General features: G+C 51.6%; 2 protein-coding genes across 2 annotated transcripts; one reads left to right on the top strand and one right to left on the bottom strand.

Annotated features, from left to right (window-relative positions):
• The first annotated feature begins 48 nt into the window (after window positions 1-48).
• On the top strand, window positions 49-16,598 carry Pltp (phospholipid transfer protein). The gene is made up of 16 exons (XM_090352439.1): window positions 49-132; window positions 642-755; window positions 839-938; window positions 3,806-3,934; window positions 5,543-5,698; window positions 6,550-6,613; window positions 6,716-6,779; window positions 7,735-7,826; window positions 8,884-9,060; window positions 9,147-9,206; window positions 12,355-12,519; window positions 12,607-12,674; window positions 15,106-15,148; window positions 15,240-15,303; window positions 15,380-15,456; window positions 16,152-16,598. Exons 2-16 carry the CDS (start codon window positions 653-655, stop codon window positions 16,281-16,283), a joined length of 1,494 nt encoding a protein of 497 aa, XP_090208565.1. The 5' UTR covers window positions 49-132; window positions 642-652; the 3' UTR covers window positions 16,284-16,598.
• Ctsa (cathepsin A) lies at window positions 16,403-24,301 on the bottom strand. The gene is made up of 15 exons (XM_090352438.1): window positions 24,147-24,301; window positions 23,795-23,988; window positions 23,585-23,696; window positions 22,711-22,761; window positions 22,535-22,621; window positions 22,161-22,316; window positions 21,771-21,862; window positions 19,857-19,941; window positions 19,423-19,514; window positions 19,265-19,343; window positions 19,027-19,169; window positions 18,306-18,381; window positions 17,299-17,388; window positions 17,009-17,113; window positions 16,403-16,828 (listed from the first exon to the last, which is right to left on the bottom strand). The coding sequence occupies exons 1-15, from the start codon at window positions 24,198-24,200 to the stop codon at window positions 16,745-16,747; spliced, it is 1,500 nt and encodes a 499-aa protein (XP_090208564.1). The 5' UTR covers window positions 24,201-24,301; the 3' UTR covers window positions 16,403-16,744.
• Window positions 24,302-24,406: the final 105 nt, after the last annotated feature.

Here is a 24,406-nt window from a genome sequence, read left to right as displayed (position 1 = left end):
CCGGGAGGCTCGGCTTTATAAAGGCGGCCGGAGCCCCGCCGCGCGCCAGACCCTGCGGCCCGGATCCCCAGCTCTGCCCGCCGCGCTGCCGCCGCCGCCGCCCCCATCCCAGCCTCGGTCCACTGAACCCGGGTGAGGAGAGGAGCCGATGCCGGGGTGGGGAGGGACGCTGAGATGGGGGGTGCCGAGAAGAACCCCCACGTGGGGAGATGTAGGGCCCGGGAAGCCCCGGGCGCCCGGGGTCCGGCCGGCCGCCCCAGCGTGGAGCGCGCGCGCGCGGGGGCCCCGGAGACCGCTAGCTGCCCCTAGGAATGCGCGTGCCTTCGTTGCTATGGCAACGTGCAAGCCCGGGCCTCCAAAGGGAAGGTTATGGGGGGAGGGGGGCTCGATCCCGGGAGGTCCACGCTTGTCACGTGGCCATGGCATGAGGGGGCCGAGGATGTCCCCTCCCCGTGCCCTAAATCCTTCGGAGGCGCCGCGCAAGTGGCGTCGCCTTCCTGGGCCTCAGTCTCTGCGTCTGTCGAATGGAAGCAGGCGCCCCTGGGCGGGGGACAGCCCGGCCCGTCCGCTCGTCCCGCGGGGCGTCCGGCACGTGGGTCTCGGCGGTGCCGGTGACTCCTGCGCCGCCTCCTCACCCCCAGGCCGGCTGGCCATGGCGCTCTTCGGGGCCCTCTTCCTAGCGCTGCTGCTGGCAGGTGCCCACGCGGAGCTCCCGGGGTGCAAGATCCGCGTCACGTCCAAGGCGCTGGAGCTGGGTAAGGGGCGGGCGCGGGCGGAGGGGCTGGGATGGGGTCGCCCAGGCTCCGGCGCCCAGCTAAGGGTCTCCTCGCTGCTTCAGTGAAGCAGGAAGGGCTGCGCTTTCTGGAGCAGGAACTGGAGACCATCACTATCCCGGACCTGCGAGGAAGAGAGGGCCAGTTCTACTACAACATCTCGGAGTAAGCGGGGTTCAGGAGGAGCCTCGGGGCGGGCACGCCTTCCCGAGGGGCGTCCCGGGCTCCAGGAAGCCAGGTGGAAGGCCGGGGTACGTGAGGGGGGCGGGGAGGATGGAGCGGCCGGGGCGTGGCCAAGCCGCTGGGGCGGGGCTTAGGGAGCAGGGCAGGAGGGGTAAAAGCCAAGGTCACAGGATGACAGAGCTGGGGGAACTGGGTACTGGGAGCGAGGCCTGAGCAAGGCTAGCAAAGACTCTGAGGAAATTCAAGCGCATGGTGCACCACTGTAATTTCAGCATCAGGAGTCAGAGGATAGTCCAGGCTACATCCTGTTTTTCTTCTTCTTCTTCTTCTTCTTCTTCTTCTTCTTCTTCTTCTTCTTCTTCTTCTTCTTCTTCTTCTTCTTCTTCTTCTCCTTCTCCTTCTCCTTCTCCTTCTCCTCCTCCTTCTCCTCCTCCTCCTCCTCTTCCTCCTCCCTCTCCTCCTCCTCCTCCACTTCCTCCTCCTCCTTCTTCTTCCCAAGTGAGTAATCCTGTGTGTAAGAGAAGCAGGGTAACAAGACTTTCATAAGATTGATTACTGGATGTGGTATTGGCACATCATAATCCTAGCTACTTGTGAGGCTCAAGTAGCTCGATGCTGGGGCTCAAAAGTTTAAGATTACACTGGGCACTGGTGGTTTATGCCTGTAATCCTAGCTGCTCAGGAGGTTGAGAGCTGAGGATCACAACTCAAAGCCAGTCTGGGCAGATAAATCTCTTCCCCCACCCCCTCCATTGTGGGGCTTGAACTCTGGATCTGGGCACTGTCCCTCAGCTCCTCAGCTCAAGGCTACTGCTCTACCATAGAGCCACTTCCAGTTTTCTGATGGTTAATTGGAGATAAGAGTCTCTCGGACTTTATTGCCTGGGCTGGCTTTGAATGGTGAGCCTCAGATCTCAGCCTCCTGAGTAGCTAGGATTACAGGTATGAACCACCAGTGCGGCTTGGGCAGATAAATCTTGAAAGACTTATTTTCAGTTGGCCAGCAAAAATCTGGAAGTAGAGATATAGCTCAAGTGGTATAGCACCAACCTTAAGCAGAAAAGGCCAAGCAAGAGTACCAGTATCAGCATACGCACACACACACACACACACACACAGAGATAGGTGAAGCTCACTTTTAGTAACTGGCTCAGGAGAAGCTTAGTTTCTTTTTGTTCTTTTTTTCTTTTCTTTTTTTTGCCAGTCCTGGGCTTGCGCTCAGGGCCTGAGCACTGTCCTTGGACTTTCTCAAGGCTAGAGCTCTACCACTTGAGCCTCAGCAGCACTTCCAGCTTTTTTTTCTATGTATGTGGTACCGAGGAATCGAACCCGGGTCTTCATGCATGCTAGGCAAGCACTTTAACCACTAGGCCAAACTCCCGGCCCCCTTCTTCTTCTTCTTCTTGTTCTCCTTCTCCTTCTCCTTCTCCTTCTCCTTCTCCTTCTCCTCCTCCTCCTCCTCCTCCTCTTCCTCCTCCCTCTCCTCCTCCTCCTCCTCCACTTCCTCCTCCTCCTTCTTCTTCCCAAGTGAGTAATCCTGTGTGTAAGAGAAGCAGGGTAACAAGACTTTCATAAGATTGATTACTGGATGTGGTATTGGCACATCATAATCCTAGCTACTTGTGAGGCTCAAGTAGCTCGATGCTGGGGCTCAAAAGTTTAAGATTACACTGGGCACTGGTGGTTTATGCCTGTAATCCTAGCTGCTCAGGAGGTTGAGAGCTGAGGATCACAACTCAAAGCCAGTCTGGGCAGATAAATCTCTTCCCCCACCCCCTCCATTGTGGGGCTTGAACTCTGGATCTGGGCACTGTCCCTCAGCTCCTCAGCTCAAGGCTACTGCTCTACCATAGAGCCACTTCCAGTTTTCTGATGGTTAATTGGAGATAAGAGTCTCTCGGACTTTATTGCCTGGGCTGGCTTTGAATGGTGAGCCTCAGATCTCAGCCTCCTGAGTAGCTAGGATTACAGGTATGAACCACCAGTGCGGCTTGGGCAGATAAATCTTGAAAGACTTATTTTCAGTTGGCCAGCAAAAATCTGGAAGTAGAGATATAGCTCAAGTGGTATAGCACCAACCTTAAGCAGAAAAGGCCAAGCAAGAGTACCAGTATCAGCATACACACACACACACACACACACACACACACAGAGATAGGTGAAGCTCACTTTTAGTAACTGGCTCAGGAGAAGCTTAGTTTCTTTTTGTTCTTTTTTTCTTTTCTTTTTTTTGCCAGTCCTGGGCTTGCGCTCAGGGCCTGAGCACTGTCCTTGGACTTTCTCAAGGCTAAAGCTCTACCACTTGAGCCTCAGCAGCACTTCCAGCCTTTTTTTTCTGTGTATGTGGTACCAAGGAATCAGATCTAGATCTTCGTGCATGCTAGTCAAGCACTCTACCACTAGGCCAAACTCCCAGCCCCAGAAGCTGTTTCTTTTGTTGTTGTTGTTGGTCATGGGGCTTGAACTCATGGCCTGGGTGCTGTCCCTGACCTTTTTCACTCAAGGCTAGTACTCTACCACTTTGTGCCTCAGTGCCACTTCAAGTTTTCTGTGGCTAATTGGAGATGAGAGTCTCATGAACTTACCTGTCAGGGCTGGTTTTGAACCGTGTTCTTAGATCTCCTCAGCCTCCTTAGTAGCTTGGATTAGAGGTGAGGCACTGACGCCCAGCAGAAACTTAGTTTCTAAGCCATCCAAGTCTAAGTTGAGCACTGGAGAGCACTGGAAGAATCCATTCCACCCACCCCAGCTTCCTTGGCCTGGTCTGGAAGAGAAGGGAATGAGTTTCCTGTGGGTGGGGTGGGGCCCCCTCCTCTTGATCCTGGATCTGACCCAGAGGTTTTTCACAGGGTAAAAGTCACAGAGCTGCAACTGACATCCTCTGAGCTGCACTTCCAGCCTGAGCAGGAACTGATGCTACAAATCTCCAATGCAGCCTTGGGATTACGCTTCCGGAGACAGCTTCTCTACTGGTTCTTGTGAGGATGGGGCTTGGCAGGGGAGAGTAGGGTGGGACAAGGCGGAGCTGTGGGCAATTTTTTGCTTTTCTTCTTCTCTCTCTTTTTCTTTCTTTCCTTCCTTCTTGCTTGCTTGCTTGCTTTCCTTTTTTCTTTTTTGCCAGTCATGGAACTTGAACTTAGGGCCTGAGCACTGTCCACGGACTTTTCTCAAGGCCACAGCACCAATTCCAGCTTTTTTCTATATATGTGGTACCAAGGAATCGACCTCAGGTCTTCGTGCATGCTAGGCAGTCACTTTACCACTAGGTTAAACTCCCGGCTCGACTGTCTTTCTTTCTTTCTTTCTTTCTTTCTTTCTTTCTTTCTTTCTTTCTTTCTTCTTTCTTTCTTTCTTTCTTCTTTCTTTCTTTCGCCAGTCCTGGGCTTAGCTCAAGGCCTGAGCACTGTCTTTGGACTTTCTCAAAGCCAGAGCTCTACCACCACCTCAGCACCACTTCTGGATTTTTTTCTATGTATGTGGTACTGAGGAATCGAACCCAGGTCTTTATACATGCTAGGCAAGCACTCTACCACTAGGCCAAACTCCAGGCCCCTCTTTCTTTCTTTCTTTCTTTTGTGGTTGGTCATGGGACTTGAACTCTGTACCTGGGCATTGTCCTTTAGCTCAAGGCTACAGCCCTACCCCTTGAGGAACAGAACAGCACCACTTGCAGTTTTCTGGTCGTTAATTGGAGATAAGTGTCTCATGGACTTTTTTTTTTTTTTGCCAATCCTAGGCTTGAGCTCAGGGCCTGAGCACTGTCCTTGGACTTTCTCAAGGCTAGAGCTCTACCACTTGAGCCTCAGCACCACTTCCAGCTTTTTTCTATGTATGTGGTACCGAGGAATCGAACCCGGGTCTTCATGCATGCTAGGCATGCACTTTAACCACTAGGCCAAACTCCCAGCCCCTCTCATGGACTTTTTAGTGCCCGAGCTGGCTTTGAACTGCCATCCTTAGATCTCAGCCTCCTAAGTGATTATAGGCACTGTGCCTGGCTTCTCTTTGTTTTTCTGAGTTCAGTTTTCTTCATCCTTACACTAGGATCAATCATACCCACATTTTAAGGATTAGGAGTGTTTGGTATATATCCAGTAAACTTCAGAAAGGTAGCCTATTAAGAGGAATAACCTTTATCCTGATGTGCTGAAACATGCCCATCATCCCCACATTCTAGACGTGGAAACACAAGTAGCTCGTGTTCCAGGCCAGCTTGAGCTATATTGTGAGACTCTGTCTCTAAAATCAACAAGCCAGGTGCCAGTAATTCACTCCTATAATCCTAGCTTTGGAAGAGGCTGAGATCTGAGGATCACAGTTTGAAGCCGGCCCAGGCAGGAAAGTCCCTGAGATTCTTATCTCCAGTTAACCACTCAGAAGGGGAGCTGTTGCGCAAGAGACAGAATGCTAGCCTTGAGCACCAAAGCTCAGGAATAGTACCCAGGCCCTGACTTCAAGCCCCAGGACCAATACACACACACCCTCCACCACAACAAAGAGGTATGACGAAGTATCTGGAGAGAGGTGGTGAAGACTCAGCTCACTTCCTGGCTGGAATGGATTAGAGCAGTAACCTCCTTTGGCAGATATGATGGGGGTTACATCAATGCCTCAGCAGAGGGCGTGTCCATTCGCACTGGACTGGAGCTCTCCCAGGACCCCAGTGGCCGGATGAAAGTGTCCAATGTCTCCTGCCAGGCCTCCGTCTCCAAAATGCATGTGGCCTTCGGGGGAACGTTCAAGTAAGTCCTAGCCTCAATGCACCCTTTGAGCCCCACAGCACAACTACCTTGTATAACACAAAGTGCAAGGCTTGGGAGCTCAAGCAAGTCCGTTTCCTCCTTGGTAAAATGGGGAGGGGGATAGAACCTATTTTATATAAAGTTGTGAGAAAAGTAAAGACAAAATTTAAAAAAAACCCCTCAATATGAGGAGTGTGTTCATAAAACATTGACAATAGTACTGTATATGATAAATGCCTGTCTACATTATAGAATAAACTAGAGTAGCTGAGGATCAATGTACGTAGTAGGCCATGCGCCAGGAAAACTGCCTGCAAGATGAGGCATCTGAACCTAGCTGGGAGGACATAGGACAGAGGCGTTGATAGTGGCAGGGAGGGCATCAGTAAGGGTATGGATTGAAGCTGGGCATGGTGGTTCACACCTGTAATCCTAGCTACTCGGGAGGCTAAAATCTGAGCATCGTGGTTCGAAGCCAGCTCAGGCAAGAGAGTCCATAAACTACCAAAAATCTGGAAGTGGAGCTGTGGCTCAAATGGTAGAGTGCTAGACTGGAGCACGAAAGTTTTCAAGCTCCAGGACTGGTGTGTGTGTGTAAGCACACACACACACACACACACACACACACACACACACACACACACACGCAAGGAGTGAGGGTGGATTAATTTGGCTGAAGCAGGTGTGAGAGTGTTGAAAGTCAGGCCAGTGGAGGAGAAAGGAAGAGCTGGGAATTCAGGCTGGAGCTGGGAAGTCCTGGGACCATAGTTTCTCTGGTCACTGTCATTGCTTCTGGTACAGGGTGGGTTGGATGATAAGCTGGACTCATCCAGCCTCTCCTCTCCTCCCAGGAAAGTGTATGAGTTTCTCTCCACATTCATCACATCTGGGATGCGCTTTCTCCTGAACCAGCAGGTACAGAGTGTGTAGGGAGGAGGGGAGGGGAAGGGAGGGAGGAACGGTGGGGATGGCCCTTCCTGGCTTTGAGAAGGCCCTGATTCTAGCCTTACCTCTCAGATCTGCCCGGTGCTCTACCACTCAGGAATGGTTCTGCTCAACTCCCTCCTGGACACTGTGCCTGGTGAGTTGATGCTGGCTGGGCCAGGCTGGATTGGGGGTAGGGGTAAGAGGAGAGGCTGGGTTTGCAGCTGTCACAGCGTCCCAGAGTCAGGCCCTTCCTAATCCCAGCTGTGGGATGGTCCTGGATTCACATGTTGCTGACTTGCTGCGTGATCTCAGGTAAGTTCTCACTCATCTCTGATTTCCTTACTGGCTCTCAGTGCTTCACCCTAGAGGCAGTTAGGGTCCCATATATACCCAGCGATCGCTGGGCACATCCATTAGCACAGACTCATTTTTCCTAAGCTATCATCTCTGTCACTTGGGGGCAGAAATCTTGTCCCTTCAAAGACGTCAAGCATACAGGGCATTGGAAGGGAATAAAGAGCAAAGAAAGACCAAGAAGGGAAGGGATTCCGATTCTGTTGCTATCTTGTTTGATGATTCGATCAAACTCCGTAGAAGTAATACTACTACTAAAACAAAATAATACTGAAATAATGATAGCTTCTTTGTTGAATGCTTTCTGCATCCCAAGCATTGAGTGGTTTTTGTTTTTTGGTTTTTTTTGTGTGGGTCATGGGGCTTGAACTAGGCCGGGCATTGTCCCTGAGCAATTCAGCTCAAGGTCACCACCTTACCCCTGGGACTGGGTATTGTCCCTGAGCTCCTCAGCTCTAGGATACAGCCCTACCCTTGAGCCAAGCCCCACTTCCCGTTTTCTAGAGTTTATTTGGAGACAAGTGTTTCAGGTCCTTTTGTACCCCAGTTGGCTTTGAACCTTGATCCTCTGATCTCAGCCTCCTGAGTAGCTAGGATTATAGGTGTGAGCCACTGCACCCAGCTCACATTGAGTGTTTTTGACATAAAACCATTAATCCTCATAAGAACCCTCATTTTATGAATGAGAGACCCAGAGTGGCTAAGCAGCTTGCCTACACCACACAGCTTTGAGTGACCAGAGCCCCTCTCTGCAGTGCGCAGTTCTGTGGATGAGCTTGTTGGCATCGACTACTTTCTCCTGAAGGATCCTGTGGTTTCCACCAGTAACCTAGACATGGAATTCCGGGTGAGCTGCTGGGGTTGGGGTTTGACCTTCTAAACAGACTCACTAAATCTGTGTGATTGTTTCTTCTCTTTAGGACAGCTCTTACTGTTGGAATGCCATGGCTTTCCATTGCCACAGTCTGAGATTCAACCTCCTTGCTCATGGCTTATGGTTCTACCTTTTTTATTTATTTATTTATTTTTGGTCAGTCAATAGGGCTTGAACTCGGGGCCTGGGCACTATCCTTGAGCTCCTTTGCTTAAGGCTAGTCCTCTACCACTTTGAGCCACAACATTTCTTCCAGTTTACTGGTGGTTAATTGGAGATTAAAGTCTTATAGACTTCCCTGACCAGATTGGTTTTACATTGAGGTCTTCAGATCTCAGCCTCTCAAGTAGCTAGGATTACAGGTGAGCTCCTGCGCCCAACTACAAGTTACTTTTTTTTTTTTTTAAGATAATAGAAAAGTTCGACTCCTCAGTACCACATACACAGAAAAAGGTGGAAGTGGTGCTCTGGCTCGAGTGGTAGAGCTCTAGCCTTGAGAAAGCCCAAGGACAGTGATCAGGCCCTGAGTTCAGTCCCCAGGACTGGTTATTAAAAAAAAAAAAAAAAGAATAGCTGAGAATTTCAAAGCATGGACTCGAGAGCAGGAATGTCTGGTTCAAATCCAGCCAGCCCTGTCACCAATGCAATCATGCCCACCACCGTTCCATGCCATCTCTTGGTGAGGAGGCACTGTGTTCACTGGGCCCTCGGATAGACTAGAAGAGTTGGCCCAATCAATGACCTGAAAGTGCCTGTCCCAGGAAACTGCTAGCCCACATCAGCAGGCGCTGCCATTCCTGCCGTCCAGCCCCCAGGCCTGTTCAAACGCCCCATCACCTGCCTGCAACACCTTTCCTGGTCCTCTCTTTTCTAGGTGGACTCCCTACAACATCCCTGTCTCCTTGCAGAGCCTCCTCCCAGCCCCCAGAAACCACAGGCATCTGATTCCCCATAGTTCCCTATCATGCCTGGCTTAGCACAGGGAGACATGTCAGTCTGCTTTGACTCTAACCCTGCTCCCCGATCCCAGGGGTCATTCTTTCCCCTGGCTGAAGACAACTGGAGCAGCCCCAACCGGGCGGTGGAACCCCAGCTTCAGGAGACGGAGCGGATGGTGTATGTGGCCTTCTCGGAGTTCTTTTTTGACTCTGCCATGGAAAGCTACTTCCGGGCGGGAGCCCTGAAGCTCACGCTGGAAGGAGACAAGGTATGCCAGAGCCTGGTGTATGGAGGGCGCAGAGGGGGTGTGGCAGGGCTCTCAGTGATCCTGCTTTATTCTGGATCTCCCTCCAGGTGCCCCATGACCTGGACATTCTGCTGAGGGCCTCGTACTTCGGAAGCATTGTACTCCAGGTGAGCACTGGCCAGAGGTAGGGGTGTGGCTGGGGTTGGAGAAGGTCAAGCTACCTGTACATCAGGGAGGAAACATGTGGAGGGGCCCAGTGGCAGCCATGGAAGAGACAAAGACCCAGCTTCCTTGCCTGTGGTCAGGTCTCCTCACCTTGCCAAGCCTGGGAGAACACAAGCCTTGCAAGGATAGGAGACAGAGATAACTATATATTGTTTTATTTCTTCTTTGTTTGATGGGGAGGGGAGAGGTAGTTAAAAATTCTAAAAGCAGCCAGGCGCGGTGGCTCACACCTGTAATCCTAGCTATTCAGGAGGCTGAGATCTGAGGACCAAGAGTCAAAGCCAGTCCCGGCACAAGGACAGTGCCCAGGCCAAGTTCAAGCCCCATGACCACAAAAAAAAAATTCAAGGGGCCAGGAGTTTGGCCTAGTGGTAGAGTGCTTGCCTAGCATGTACAAAAACCTGGTTTCAATTCCTCGGTACCACAAACATAGAAAAAAGCCAGAAGTGGTGCTGAGGCTCAAGTGGTAGAGCTCTAGCCTTGAGAAAAGTCCAAGGTCAGTGCTCAGGCCCTGAGCTCAAGCCCCACAACTAGCAAAAAAAAAATTCTGAAAGCAGGGCCGGGAGTGTGTGTGGCCTAGCAGTACAGTGCTTGTCTAGTATGCATGAAGCTCTGGGTTCAATTCCTTGGTACCACATACACAGGAAAAAAAAAAAAAGGCCAGAAGTTGTGCTGTGGCTCAAGTGGTAGAGTGCTAGCCCTGAGAAAGTTCAAGGACAGTGCCCAGGCCTTGAGTTCAAGCCCCAGGACTGGCACATGCACAAAAAAACAAAACAACAACCACATTCTAAAGCAGATTGGGAATATATGCTACAGGTAGAAAGCTTGCCTAGCCCTCGCCAAGCGCATGCGTGGGTTCCAGCCTCATAAGCAATGTAAAGAAACGCTTGAAGCATAGCACTAGTAGCTCAATCCTAGCTACTCAAGAGGTTCAAATCCCAAGGATCATGGTTTGAAGCCAGCCTAGTTAGGAAGAATAACCAACAAAAAGCTGGGCTAGAGACATGGTTCAAGTCATAAGCGCCAGTTAAGCAAGCAAGCCAAGCAATTGTGAGACCCTAAGTTCAAGTCCCAGTTCGGGAATAGGATGGCAGGCATGGAGGGGAAAGAAAGAAAAATAAATTATTTGAGTTATCATTAACATACTCACCCTTGTTTCACTTTGGTGATGATAAAGCTGGGACTTGAACCTGTATTGGCATCTGTATGATTCCAGGTCACACTGGCCTTTACTATGTCACAAGGCTGTCATGAGGATTAAATGAATGAATAGGTGTAATTAGTGTGGCACCTGTTATGGAATAAGTGCTCAATAAACATTACAACTGTTATTACTGTCACGATCATCACCCAGCTTGTGGTCAAGCAGTTAAGAGTGTGATTTCTGCGACATAATACCTGGCTGCAACTCTCAGTCCTGCAACTGACTACATGGCCTGTCTTTGCCTCAACTTACCTACCTTCAAAATGAGGAAAATAACTGGGTACCAGTGGCGTATGCTTGTAATCCTAACTATTCATGGGGCTGAGATCTGAGAATTAGGATTCAAAGCCAATGCAGATGGGAAAATCCTAGACTCATATCTCCAATTAACCACTAGAAAACTGGAAAGATGCTGTGGCTAAAAGTGGTAGAACTCTAGCCTTGAGTGAAAAAAGTTCAGGGAATGTGCCGAAAGAGAGAGAGAAAGAGAGAGAGAAAGAGAGACAGACAGAGAGAGACAGACAGACAGAGACAGACAGAGACAGAAGAGAGAAGAGAGGGAAAGAGAGAGACAGACAGAGACAGAGACAGAGAGACAGAGACAGACAGAGAGAAAGAGGATAATAAATAGTGGTGGTAGTAACCATAACGATGGCTCACATGATTGTTGTGAGATTTCAATGAGCTAATACATAGGTAGTGTTGAGAATACTGTTTGGTGCTGAGTTAGCATTTAAATGCAATAGGATTCTACCTGGCTCTTAGAGGAAACCATCCTAGGGAAGAGAGGAGGTGGCAGGGAGCTGGGATATTTTTTTTTTCACATTATAAATCTCAAGCTTTATTTACCATCAGGATGTACTTGTTTGTGGGCACAAGAATGTCTTCAAATACAGCCTCAGTGTGTAAACAATGACAGAGAAACAGGGATTAAGTCTGGGTAAAGAGAGGCAAAGGCTAGCAGGGGGAAGGGATGGCAAGGACACTAAGCCACAGAACTCATCTGTTTTTTTCTGCCTGGCTTCTTTCCCTTCATATACAGCTCAATATGGCAGCAGTGGAAGCTGGGATATTAACATAGCAAAGTGTTGTGGCTGTGGAGGAGGGAGGAGGAACTATCAGGAAGGCAGGGAGGGACGGGGGCAGGAGAGGTTCTCTCTGCCTGCAGTCCCCGCACTTGGGAGACTTAGGTGAACAATCCTTTGAATCCAAGGATTCAAGACCAGCCTGGGCAACGTGGCCCGCCATCAGTCATTCTAGCTCCTCAGGAGGCTGAGATCTGAGAGCTGTGAGTTCAAGCCAGTCTGGGCAGAAATGTCTGGATTTTTTTGTTTTTGTTGATTGTGGGGCTTGAACTCTGGGCCTGGGCTCTGTCCCTGAGCTCTTCAGCTCAAGGCTAGCACCTTACCACTTTGAGGCACAGTGCCACTTCTGGTTTTCTGGTGGTTAATTGGAGATAAGAGTCTCAGGGGCAGGCTGGTAGTTTGGCCTAGTGGTTGAGTGCTTGCCTAGCATGCATGAAGACCCGGGTTCGATTCCTCGGTACCACATACATAGAAAAAGGCCGGAAGTGGTGCTGAGGCTCAAGTGGTAGAGCTCTAGCCTTGAGAGAAAGTCCAAGGACGGTGCTCAGGCCCTGAGCTCAAGCCCAGGACTGGCAAAAAAAAAAAAAAAAAGTCTCAGGGCCAGGTGGTGGCTCACACCTGTAATCCTAGCTAGGATCTGAGGATTGCAGTTCAAAGCCAGCCTGGGCACTAAAGTCAGTGAGACTCAAGCCCCATGACCACCACCACCACCAAGTCTGGATAGTTATAATCCATAGTCGTCCCGGGTGGCCCCAGGGGAGAGATTCTAGTTGTGACTCCTCCTTCTTGCTCTGTCCCCAGAGCCCTGCAGTGATAGACTCCCCACTGAAGTTGGAGCTGTGGGCCACGGTCCCCCCACGCTGCACCATCAAGCCCTCGGGCACCACCATCTCCGTCACTGCCAGTGTCACCATCGCCTTGGTTCCACCCAACCTGCCCGAAGTCCAGCTGTCCAGCATGATCATGGTGCCGTCCGGAATGATGGCAGCTGGGGGGGAGGGGCACTGAGAAGTGGTCGTGGGCCACAATGTTCCCCTCTTCACTTCCCTGCAGGAAGCCCGACTCAGCGCCAAGATGGCACTCCGGGGCAAAGCACTGCGCACGAAGCTGGACTTGCGCAAGTATGCAGAGGGGCTAGGCCCTGACCAGGCCCTTAGCTGCCCTTTGCCTTAAAGTGCTTAGATAATGAGCATACCTGCCCAACAGACTCGTGGAGTTCAATTTGAGGCAGACCTGCAAGTCCTAGGGAGCTAGGGTCTGTCTTCTTTGTGAACACATAGAAAAGCTTTTTTCTTCATGTGGAAGTACTGGGATTTGAGCTCAGGATCTTGTAATTGCTCTATCACTTGAGCCATGCCCCAAACCTCTTTGATTTAGAGATTTTGTGTGTGTGCCAGTCCTGAGGACTGAACTGTCCCAGAACATTTATGCTAAAGGCTGGCTCTGTCATTTGAGCCACGTCTGGCTTTTTGAATCTCGATCCTCAGATCTTAGTCTCCTGAGTAGCTAGGACTACAGGAGTGAGTTACTGGCTTCTGGCTTTGTTTTAGGGGAGTGTGTGTGTGTGCCAGGACAAGGCCTGGGCACTGCCAATTGGCTGGTGCTGTACCACTTGAGCCTGAGCCACAGCTCCACTTCCAGAATTTTGGTGATTAATTCAAGATAATTTGAGTCTCATACTTTCCTGCCTGGGCTGGCTTTTTTTTTTTTTTCTTCTATGTATGTGGAACCGAGGAATCGAACCCAGGCCTTCGTGCATGCTAGGCAAGCACTCTACCACTAGGCCAAACTCCCGGCCCCCTGGGCTAGCTTTTAACTTTGACCCTTAGCCTCCTGAGTAGTTAGGATTACAGGCTACTAGTGCCTGCCAAATATGTTCCTCATGTTTATTTCCAGACTCAGCTATTAGTCTTCTATTTATGCTTCCCCTAAAGCCGGGAGGGGAGGCCAGTCCCTTCATGTCAGCTTTTATTGGTTGAGATAGGATCTTGTGGATTTTTTTTTCTTTCTGTTTTTTTTAAGGGGGGAGGAGTTAGCCTTGAACCTTGACCCTTGGCTTCTACTGAGTAGATAGGATTAGAAGCTTGAGCCATAAAAAAAGGTGTTTTCTTAAAATAACTCCCTGACTGGGATGTGGCTCAAGGGAAGAGTAAGTCCCTGAGGTCAACCCCAGTGCTTTCAAAAACCAAAAAAGCAGGCTGGCCAAGTGGCTTAGTGGCAGAGTGCTTACCTAGCATGCATAAAACCCTGGATTTGATTCTTTGGTGCCACATACACAGAAAAAAAGCCAGAAGTGGCTCTGAGTTCTAGCCCAGGACTGCCCCCCCCCCAAAAAAAAAATGAAGAGAGAGAGAGAGAGAGAGAGAGAGAGAGAGAGAGTGTGTGCACTCATGGGCAGGGAGTTTGGCCTAGTGATAGAGTGCTTACCTAGCATACACGAAGATCAGGGTTTGCTTCCTCAATACCACATACAAAGAAAAGGCTGGTAGTGGTGCTGTGGCTCAAGTGGAAGAGTGCTAGCCTTGAGTTGAAGAGCACAGGGACAGTGCCCAGGCCCAGCTTTTTGCCAGTTATTTTGGAGTCCCTGAGCTGGCTCTGAATTGCAGTCCTGAAGATCTCAGTCTCCTGAGTTGGTAGGATTACAGGTTAGGCACTGATGCTTTTTAACTTTTTTTTTTTAAACCTGGAAGTCCATGTATATTGCTTTTACACAATAGCTAAGACATGGAATGATCGTGGATCAAGATTTAACTTTATGAATGACCTTGGACTCTGACAGAAGTGTTGTGAATTGTGTTAAATACACACTGTCAGAGCTAGCAGCTGAAAGCTCGGCATATAAAATTGTCTGGTGGGAGTGGCTCACAGCTATAATCCTAGCTACTCAGTCAGCCTGGGCGGGAAAGTCAATGAGACTTTCATCTCCAATTAACCACCAGAAAACTGGAAGTGATGCTGTGGCTCAAAGTGGTAAGAGTAGTAGCCTTGAGCTGAAGTGCTCAGGGACAGTGCCCAGTCCTAGAGTTCAAGTCCCACAAGTGCCAAAAACAAAAACAAAATAAACAAAAATACAGGGCACCATGGTTCCCGCCTGTTATCCTAGCTACTCAGGAGGCTGAGATCTGAGGATCGGAGTTCAAAGCCAGCCCGGGCACTAAGGCACTAAAGAAGTGAGGTTCTGATCTTGAATTAATCACTAGAAAATGGGAAGTGGGGCTTGGCTCAAGGGGTAGGGTGGTAGCCTTGAACTGAAGAGCTCAGGGACAGTGCCCAGGCCGAGTTCAAAACAACAAACACAAAAAAAGAATTTGGCCAGCACAGCCGTGGAGGAAGCGACTGGCTCAGGGCTGTGCACACTGGGGAGGTAGGAGGGGCCGCTTCCAGCACAGCCGTGGAGGAAGCGACTGGCTCAGGGCTGTGCACACTGGGGAGGTAGGAGGGGCCGCTTCCAGCACAGCCGTGGAGGAAGCGACTGGCTCAGGGCTGTGCACACTGGGGAGGTAGGAGGGGCCGCTTCCAGGCCTCCAGCCACGGGCTGTTTCTCTTCCACAGGTTCCAAATCTACTCGAACCAGTCTGCGCTGGAGTCACTGGCTGTGAGTTGAGTGGGGCGGGCCAGTCTGTGTGGGGGGATCACCTAAGCAAGCCCTGCCCACGAGTGCCCCGCGTGTCCATCTTCCCTTGCAGCTGATCCCCCTGCAGACGCCCCTGAAGACCCTGCTGCAGATCGGGGTGATGCCCATGATCAATGGTAGGGCTGCGAGGGTGAGCGGGAGGGGCAGGGGTGAGCCCGGGGCCCAGGCTGAGCCAGCGCCTCCCACCCGCAGAGCGGACGTGGCATGGGGTACAGATTCCTCTCCCAGATGGCATTGATTTCGTGCAGGAGGTGGTGACAAATCACGCGGTGAGTGGAACTGAGGATGGAAGTGGGGGGAGGGCAGGGGCTCCCCCTCCCAAAAGCTCTCCACAAGTTGCTCATGTGTGTGACACACACCTGGGGTTAGATAGGCTGGCCCTCTACCTCTTGAACCACAGCTCCACTTCTGGGTGTTTTGCTGGTTGATTGGAGGAGGTGAGTCTCAGGTACTCTTCGGCTGGAACTGGATTCAAAGCCTCCTATGACCCTCAAATGTCAGCTTCCTCAGTAGCTAGGGTTACAGGCCTGAGCCACCGGCGTCCTGTTCTGCCTTCTGAGACGCTCAGCTCGGATCCACTCACCAATTGTCCCTTCTGGCTTTTTTTTTTCTTTTTCTTCTTCTTTCCGGTGATACTGAGGACTGAACCCCAGGCTTTGCACGTGCAGCACGACTCTACCACTTTAACCGTGCTCCCTCAGTGTTTAATATTACACCAGCCTCCCCAGGCCTGTTCCTAGGGGAGCCTTCTAGAAACACTTCTCCATCTTCACTGCCAGGTCTGCCTCTCACTCCTGAGCACTCCTTGAAGCCCCGTTGGCTTCTGCAGCCTCCACATAATATCCTTTCCACGAAGCCATGGAAACTGCCTTTTCTGCTTTCTCTTGCACTAAGCACCCGAGGCCAAGGGCTCTGTCTTAATAAGAAATGGAGTGAGCAAGGCTACATCTGTTCCTTTATACAGGGCTTCATCACCATTGGGGCTGACCTCCACTTTGCCAAAGGACTGCGGGAAGTGATCAACAAGAACCGGCCTGCTAGCACCTGGGACTCTGGAGCCTCCAGGGCCCCTCTGCCTTCCACAGCGGCTGCCTGAGCCCTTGATCCCCACCCTGACAGCTGGCCTTAGAGGCTCCACTCCTTCCAGCCCTTCCACCTCCCCCTCTAGAGCCTGAAGTGCCCTCTCCATCCCCTAGTGCCACAGAGAAGATGAGGTTTGAAGCTGTACCCAATTTAATTCCATAATCAGTCAATCAATCCATCATTCAGAGTCCCTCCACCCCTCCCCTTGGGCTCTCTTGACAGCTCGGATGGGGTCCTGGGATGTGGTCAATATATTCAGAAGGGCATTCTGTAAGCAGGACAGGAGCTAGGCAGCAGCGCCTGGGAATAAAGTGCTAACTTGCCCCTAGTAGGCTATCTGAATGAAGTGGGGGGAGTTCTAGAGGAGCGCTCTGCCCACAGGGGCATTTTGCATAAGGAGGATCGCCATCCTGACAGGAGAGGCTGGGAGGGGTGGATCAGGCATCGCAGGGGCTTCCACTGGTCCCCTGACTCTCAGAATGGCTCCTTGTTCAGGAATCGGGAGAACATGGTGAAGGCAGCCCGGGGCTTGTCGGTGGGGACCATGTGTCCAGCACCCTGGGGAGCAAAGCTTGTGAGAAGCTGGTCCCCACCAGTCCCTTCCTCCATGGCCCAGGGAACCCCCGGGCCCTTCCCCAGGAATCTTGCCCTTAAGCCAGCATAAAAAGAGGGTAAGGATGGGTAGATCCTGTCCCCGCCCCTTCCCTTCCAACCCTTTTACCCCTCACCCTCTCCTACCTTGATGGTGAGAAAGACAATGTGAGAGAATTCCTTCACGAAGCCAGCAATCTGCTCCCCACTCTCCCCATAGTCCACTAGCCAGGGCCGGCGCTGCACCTCCATCTACCCCACCAAGAAAGATGTCAGCTCACAGCATGACCATCCCAGCTCACAACCACCCACAGGACCTCGCCTCAGGGACTGGGAACTCCTGCTCAGGTTTGTCCTTTGGACCAGAGTCACTCCCAAGGACAGCTACCCACATCTCTGCACCCAGTCCTCTCCCAGGGAACACAGCCCCGCCTTACCTTCTGGTTAAGGGAATCCACAAACCACTCATCCCCCAAGAAATTGCAGGCCATGTCCACATCTCCATTGTATAAGAGGATTTGGTATTTCTAGAGCAGGGTAAGGGAAAAGTGGCATGTCTGAAAGGACACCTAGGCCCCAGTTTTCAGAGAATTTAAGGGGCCCAGCTAAATAGCACAAACCAGGAAATTCTCCAAATTTCTTTCTTTCTTTTTCTTTTTCTTTTTGCCAGTCCTAGGCTTGAACTCAGGGCCTGAGCACTGTCCTTGGATTTTCTCAAGGCTAGAGCTCTACCACTTGAGCCTCAGCACCATTTCTGGCTTTTTTCTATGTATGTGGTACCAAGGAATCGAACCCGGGTCTTTGTGCATTCTAGGCAAGCACTTTTAACCACTAGGCCAAACTCCTGGCCCTCCAAATTTCTTTTTAATTCTTCTATTTTCCAACTGCTTATTACATATCCAGTGAACACTAAAAGATTTCCCCATTATCCCTACTTTTTTTTCTTTTTCCTTTTTCTTTTTTAATATTTGTGAGAGTCTGACTCTGTAAAGCCCAAGCTGCCCTGGAACTCTTAATCCTTCAGTGTCAGCCCTCTTGTGTACGATCACAGCCACACACTCTAGCTTAACATGCCCACTTTACACACAGGAAAACAGCAGCTGAAGCCATGTGACAAGTAGAGTAGAGGGACTTGTTCTAGGTCCTCCGTCACCTTGAACAATGCCTTTTCCAACCCTAGATTAGCTAATCTCATTCTAAAGGCCCTTGGCTGTGTGGGATCCCAGGACCTCTAATAGCAGAGTAGCATGTACTAGAGACAAATCCACGCTCTAATCTCCATCCTGCCAACCACAAACCGTAGGCAAAGAATTTGACCTCTAGAAGGTTCAGCATCACTGCTTTTTTTTGGGGGGGGGGTTAAAAGCTGTCATTTCCCTCTTCCCCACCCCCCTCATTGCTGCCATGGCTCTCTAGGTACTGGTGTATCCTGCTTCTCACACACCTGTGAGCTGAGCAGCTTCAGGTACTGGGAGTTCATGCTTTGGTAGAGTCGGCGGTACTGTAAATTCACCAGCAAGCTGCCAGGAACATGTGCACAGACCCAAGAAAAGGAGGAAAAAGAGTGAAGAGCTCAGACCCCTCTCTTCTCCCCAGTCCCCATCTCACCACAGAATGTAAATCTCCCTCTTTGGGCTATATCATCTCTCTAGGACTTACCTGTATCTCTGGCATTCAGATTCTCATTTAGAAACTTACAGAAACACATTTTGGTTGCTGTAATGACTAGGGTTGTAAGTGGGCATTTAGAGTCTAGGGTCAGTGGGTATCAAAATGACAGCATGTGGCATGGACATAGATGGGGGAGGGGGGCCCATGGGAGGAGGGCGGGGGAGAAAGAGTCTGCCTTAAAGCCAAGCTGGGGCAGAGAAGTCTATGAAACTCTTAGCTCTCATTAACCAGTAAAAAGCAAGAAGTAGAGCTATGGCTCCGATGGTAGAGGGCCAGCCGTGAGCAAAAAAGCTAAGGGATAGTTCCCAATCCTTGAGTTCAAGCACCAATACTAGAGCTTCCCCTCCCTCCACAAAAGGAGAAGGTCCTGTCTCATAACTAATTTTCATATTTTAACTACCCATATCACCCGTCCCTGACCTTAAGAGCCCCCTGGGATACCATGGCCCCAAGGGCCTGCCACGCCCTGAGCCCCGCGTGGCCTCGGAGCTCACTTGCACATGTCCCAGCGAGGCAGTTGCTCGGGGATGTGGAGGGCCTTGCGCACATACGGGTTGTTAAGGTAGGTGGAGGTGGCTGTGGTGTTGGTGCAGGGGGGATCCATGCGTGCCCGGGACCCTGACCGCTTCAGCAATGTCTGTAGACACAGAAAGACACGAGGTTGGGGTTCTGGCTTGCCTCCCTCCCCAACTCTTACCCCAGGGAAGAGGAAGTCCACACCATGGCACACACCTGATGCCAGATTCGCCTGAATGGCATGCGAGTGAAGAGGTTGCCCAAATCCTGGACCACGAGGGTGTTGTCCTCATACCTACAAGTGAAATGAGGGGACAGGAAGTGGGTTTCCACCCAGCTGGGGTTGGATTCGAGGGAAGCACAGAAACACCTACCTAAAAGAGCCAGGCACCCCCCCAGCACACGGGGCATAGAGGTTGTAGATGTTGAGGCCGGAGTTGCTCACGATGCGAGACACTTCCTGCAGCTGTGACAACACACCAACGTGCTTTACACACACACATCCCTGTGCACCTCACCCCGCAGCCAGTCTCCTTTCTCTCACACCCTTCTCCCGTTCGTTCACAGGTAAGGCGCTTGGGCTCAGTGGAATCCTAGCCCAGTCCTAGCACCACTGTCTACTATTATGGAGACTTATTAAACATTCATGGCCTCAGTTTCCTCATAGAGTGTTTCCACAGAACACTGCCTCACTGTTTTGGGACAGGACCGAAGGATAATGGAGTTGATGAAGGGGGGACCCCTCAAAGAGGCTCTTCCTCTTCAGGATTAGGGTGCAGGACTGACAGAGCAGGGGGAAGAAACTTACACTAGTTACACATTCTGGGTCTTTGTTGTCGTAGAAGTTACACTTCTTCTGAGAGCAGCAGTGGGTCTGCAGGGAAGACCAGAGCCTGCGAGAGATCAGAGCAGGCACTTACACATCTGTGGGCAGATGTGGAAAGCATCCTTCCTCTACCCACCCGCCCACTCGCCCTCCAGGGCCTAACCCCAGGGGCCTAGGAAAGCTTTTACAATTGTAGTTAACCAAATTTCTTACTTAAAAACTTTTGTGTTGGTCATGGAGAACTCAGGGCCTGCACTGTTGCAGTGCTTTTTTTTAACCCCCTCAAGGCTAGTGCTTAGTACCACTTTCTGTTTTCTGATGGATGGTTAATTGGATTTAAGAGTCTCACACAGAGGGGCCGGGAGTTTGGCCTAGTGGTTAAAGTGCTTGCCTAGCATGCACAAAGACCCGGGTTTGATTCCTCGGTACCACAAACATAGAAAAAAGCTGGAAGTGGTGCTGAGGCTCAAGTGGTAGAGCTCTAGCCTTGAGAAAGTCCAAGGACAGTGCTCAGGCCCTGAGCTCAAGCCCAGGACTGGCAAAAAAAAGAAAAGAAAGAAAGCGTCTCACAGACTTTCCTGGCTGGGCTGGCTCTGAGCTGCTGTCCTGAGATCTCAGCCTCCTGAGTAGCTAGGATTATAGGTATGGGCCACTGGCACCCAGCTTAAATGTAAACCTCTGAAGCACCTCTCCCACTTTCCCAGGCCACTCAGCTTACTCTCCTTAGCTCTCCCTGCCTCCTTTTCTCTTGCAGTCCTGGGGCTTGAACTCAGGGCCTGAGCACTGTCCTTGAGCTTCTTTTGCTCAAGGCTAGCACTCTACCACTTGAGCCACAGCACCATTTCTGGATTTTTTGTGTATGTGGGACCGAAGAATTGAACCCAGGACCTCATGCATGCTAGGTAAGCACTCTACCACTAACTCACATTCACAGCCCCTTTTCTTAGTCTTATTTCTTTTCTTTTTTTGGGGGGAGGGGGGGTGGAGGGGGGTTGTGGAGCTGGAATTCTGGGCCTGGGTGCTGTCCCTGAGTTCTTCAGCTCCAGACTACCACCCTACCCCTTGAGCCACAGCCCCACTTCTAGTTTTCTAGTGGTTAATAGGAGATAAGAGTCTCACAGACTTTAGTGCCCAGGCTGGCCTTGAACCTCGATCCTCAGATTTTAGCATCGTGAGTAGGTAGGATTACAGGCGTGAGACACCGCATCCAGCTGTTAGTCTCTCTCTCTCTCTCTCTCTCTCTCTCTCTCTCTCTTTTTTTTTTTGGCCAGTCCTGAGGCTTGAACTCAGGACCTAAGCATTGTCCTTGGGCTTTTTCTTCAAGGTTAGCACTGTACCACTTGAGCCACAGCACTGCTTCCGGCTTTTCTATGTATGTGGTACCGAGGAATGGAACCCGGATCTTTGTGCATGCTAGGCAAGCACTCAACCACTAGGCCAAACTCCCGGCTGTTAGTCTCATTTTTTTTTTTTTTTTGCCAGTCCTGGGCTTGAGCTCAGGGCCTGAGCACTGTCCTTGGACTTTCTCAAGGCTAGAGCTCTACCACTTGAGCCTCAGCACCACTTCCGGCTTTTTTTCTATGTATGTGGTACCGAGGAATTGAACCCGGGTCTTCATGCATGCTAGGCAAGCACTTTAACCACTAGGCCAAACTCCCGGCCCTGTTAGTCTCATTTTTATGTAGCATTCTACCACTAGAGCTACATTCCTGGTCCTCTAGCCTCTTTAAGGCTTGATTCTTTTCCTTGGCCTTTTAGCACCAAACTCCTGGCAACCTTAGTCCTTACCTGTTATTAACCAGGAGAGGATCTGGGATAGCATGAGCCTGGAGGATGAATGTAAGATCTTAAGACCTGACCCACCCTAGAGATTGCCCAACAGTCCCACTCCCATACCTGTTCCCCAGAAGGCCATGGTAGTAGGCAAAATAAACCAGCGAGTTGTCATTCTGCTCATAGGAGGAGAGTCCGTTGCCCACAGCCAGCCCCTGTGAAACACCCAGGGCCATCAGTTCAGCTGGAGAGTGGATAAGAAGGAACCACCCTTGACCTACATGTAGACCTTCTGCAATCTGGTGGCTGAAAGCCAGGGTAGTTTGTGGGGGTGGGTAAGCCTATTCCATGTGAAGAACCAAGCTGGTAGCTCCACAGGTGAGCCTCCTGTGGCTGGAGGCATGCAAACAAGAGACGGGGCAGCCATGAAGAAGGCTGGCTGATGAGGATGCGGACCACGTGACCTTGCTAAGCACAAAGCTACATCACAGGGTCCTCCCTTCCCTTCTGCACCTGAAGGTTCATGCTGGGGTCCTGCGAAACCAACTCAGCCAGCGTGGGAATGTAGATACCAGCATAACTCTCGCCAGTCAAGAAAAGTTTATTGTCCTTGTACTCTGGAAACAGGCGGAAGAAGTCTTTAAGGGCCTCGAAATTGCTCTGTGCCACCTGGGGATACCAAAAGGAGAGAATCAGGTTTAGTATTTGACCTCAGGTCCTCATAGATAATGAGACTAACACACCTAGTTTGTGCAAGAGGAAGTAGTTGGCTATGACCATACCATACAGCTTGGAATGGAGCCAAAGTAGACTCCAAGGCCCTGCTGTCTGCCCCCTCATCATGCCACTTTGGAGAACCAGGAAACTTGGACAGGCTTTGGACTTACCTCAGTGTCATTGGTGGAATAAACCTTGTCATCGGAGTAGGAGAAGCCCACCCCGGCGGGGGATTCAATGTATAACACATTGGCAATCTAGAGGGGAAGGAGAAATGCACTGAAGAGGGTTCCCCATTCCATGTGAGTGCCTAGACACCCCCCAGGCCCCACCACTCCCGCTATACCAGGTTCCAAGAATAGGGGTTGTACTGGAGAGTGACACCATCTGGCTGGATCTGAGGAAGAAAGATATGGCTGAGTGAGTCCAAAGGGCCAAAGAGATGAAGGGAAGGGGTATGCTAGGCCTCTTACAATGGGCGAAACCCTAAGAGGTAGGGATGAAAACAACACTAAGGCTTGCCAGGCACTGGTGGCTTACACTTGTACTCCTAGCTTCTCCAGAGGCTGAGATCTGAGGATGGGGTTCAAAGCCAGCCTCGGCAGGAAAGTCATGAGACTCTTACCTCTGATCAAAGACCAAAAAGCTGGAAGTGGAGCTGAGGCTCAAGTGGTAGAATGCTGGCCTTGAACCTTATAAAAACCTCAAGGAGCCCGAAGTGTGAGGCCAGGAGTTTGGCCTAGTGGTAGAGTGCTTGCCTAGCATGCACGAAGACCGGGGTTCAGTTCCTCAGTACCACATACATAGAAAAAAAGCTGGAAGTGGTACTGTGGATCAAGTGGTAGAGCAGTAGCCTTAAGCTGAAGACCTCAGGGACATTGCCAAGGCCCAGAGTTCAAGCCAAAAGACTTCATGGATGCAAGGCACGGGTGGCTCACATTTGAAATCCTAGCTACTCAGGAAGCTGAGATCTGAGGGTCAGGGTTCCACGCCAGCCTCGGCGGGAACGTCCCTGGGACTCAAATTTTCAGTACGCTACTCAGAAAAAGCCGGGAGTCGTGCTGCGAATCAAGCGGTAAAGAAGCTCGGAATAGCGTCCAGGCCATGAGTTCAAGCCCAAGAATTGGTGCACGCGCGCAGCGCACGCACACAGCTGTACGAGCTGTCCCTGCCTTCCTGGGCTGCAGGGCGCGGGAGCGGAGGCAGCAGCATCCACTCACCAGGAAAGGGCCGTGTTCGGTGAGAAGCCCGTCCAGGGAGCTGCAGCCGGGACCCCCGTTGAGCCAGAGGACCAGCGGGCTGCTCTTCGGATCTTTCTGGGACTCCACAAACCTGAGAAGGGTCAGGGCGGGGTTGGCGCAGCCGGCGGAGGACGCCCCTCCAGCCCGCCCAGCGCCCGCCCGCCCGGCCCCGGAGCCAGGGCCGCAGACCAGTAGTGGAAGTGCTTGGAGCCGGAGGCTTTGAGGTAGCCGGAGTACTGGCGGAAGGACGGCTGCTTGGCCAGCCCGGGGAGGCAGTCGATCTCGTCCTCCTTGGGGGCTGCCTGGCCTCGGGACGCCCAGGACAGCAGCAGCAGCAGCAGCAGCGGCGGCAGGCACGGCGGCGGCGGCGCGGCTCGGCTCATCTGCGGAGCAGAGCCGGCTGTTTACCGGTTCCCCGGCACTTCCGCGCCCGCCGCCGTCCCGGGGAGCCGCCCCCGGCGCCCGCTGGCCGGCTGGGCCTCCTGCGCCGACGCCCCCCGACCGCAGCACCCGGGACCCCCGCCAGCCCCGGGACCTTCACCTCTGCTCCCCTGCGTCCTTGCTGTGCGAGAGGCGCCGAGAGACTAGAAGTCATGTGCGCCGGGGTCACGTGGGTGTCGAGTCACATGACCGCCTCCTCGGCCTCCACCCCCCTTTTCTTTCTTTTTTTTTTTTCTTTGCTTCGGTAGACTTAGTCGCACGTAGGTGGTCATTGCCCGGTCAAGGTCCTCAGGCCTCGCGAGTCCCCAGAGTGGCAATCAATCAGGTGACCTGGGCGTGGCTAGCCAGGTGCCCGCCCCG

The sequence above is a fragment of the Megascapheus bottae genome, chromosome 18 (genome assembly GCF_031878675.1).
Source record: "Megascapheus bottae isolate mThoBot1 chromosome 18, mThoBot2.hap1, whole genome shotgun sequence".
Lineage (NCBI taxonomy): Eukaryota > Metazoa > Chordata > Mammalia > Rodentia > Geomyidae > Megascapheus > Megascapheus bottae.
This window is presented reverse-complemented; position numbering and strand designations above follow the sequence as displayed.

Coding starts and splice junctions, on each gene's coding strand:
- Pltp (XM_090352439.1), top strand. CDS start 653: ATGGCGCTCTTCGGGGCCCTCTTCCTAGCGCTGCTGCTGGCAGGTGCC. Junction 6,614..6,715: donor GCTTTCTCCTGAACCAGCAG/GTACAGAGTGTG, acceptor CTTACCTCTCAG/ATCTGCCCGGTGCTCTACCA. Junction 7,827..8,883: donor ACCTAGACATGGAATTCCGG/GTGAGCTGCTGG, acceptor CCCCGATCCCAG/GGGTCATTCTTTCCCCTGGC.
- Ctsa (XM_090352438.1), bottom strand. CDS start 24,200: ATGACTTCTAGTCTCTCGGCGCCTCTCGCACAGCAAGGACGCAGGGGA. Junction 23,989..24,146: donor AAGGACGCAGGGGAGCAGAG/GTGAAGGTCCCG, acceptor TCTGCTCCGCAG/ATGAGCCGAGCCGCGCCGCC. Junction 17,389..18,305: donor TGAAGCTGCTCAGCTCACAG/GTGTGTGAGAAG, acceptor ACCCTGCTCTAG/AAATACCAAATCCTCTTATA.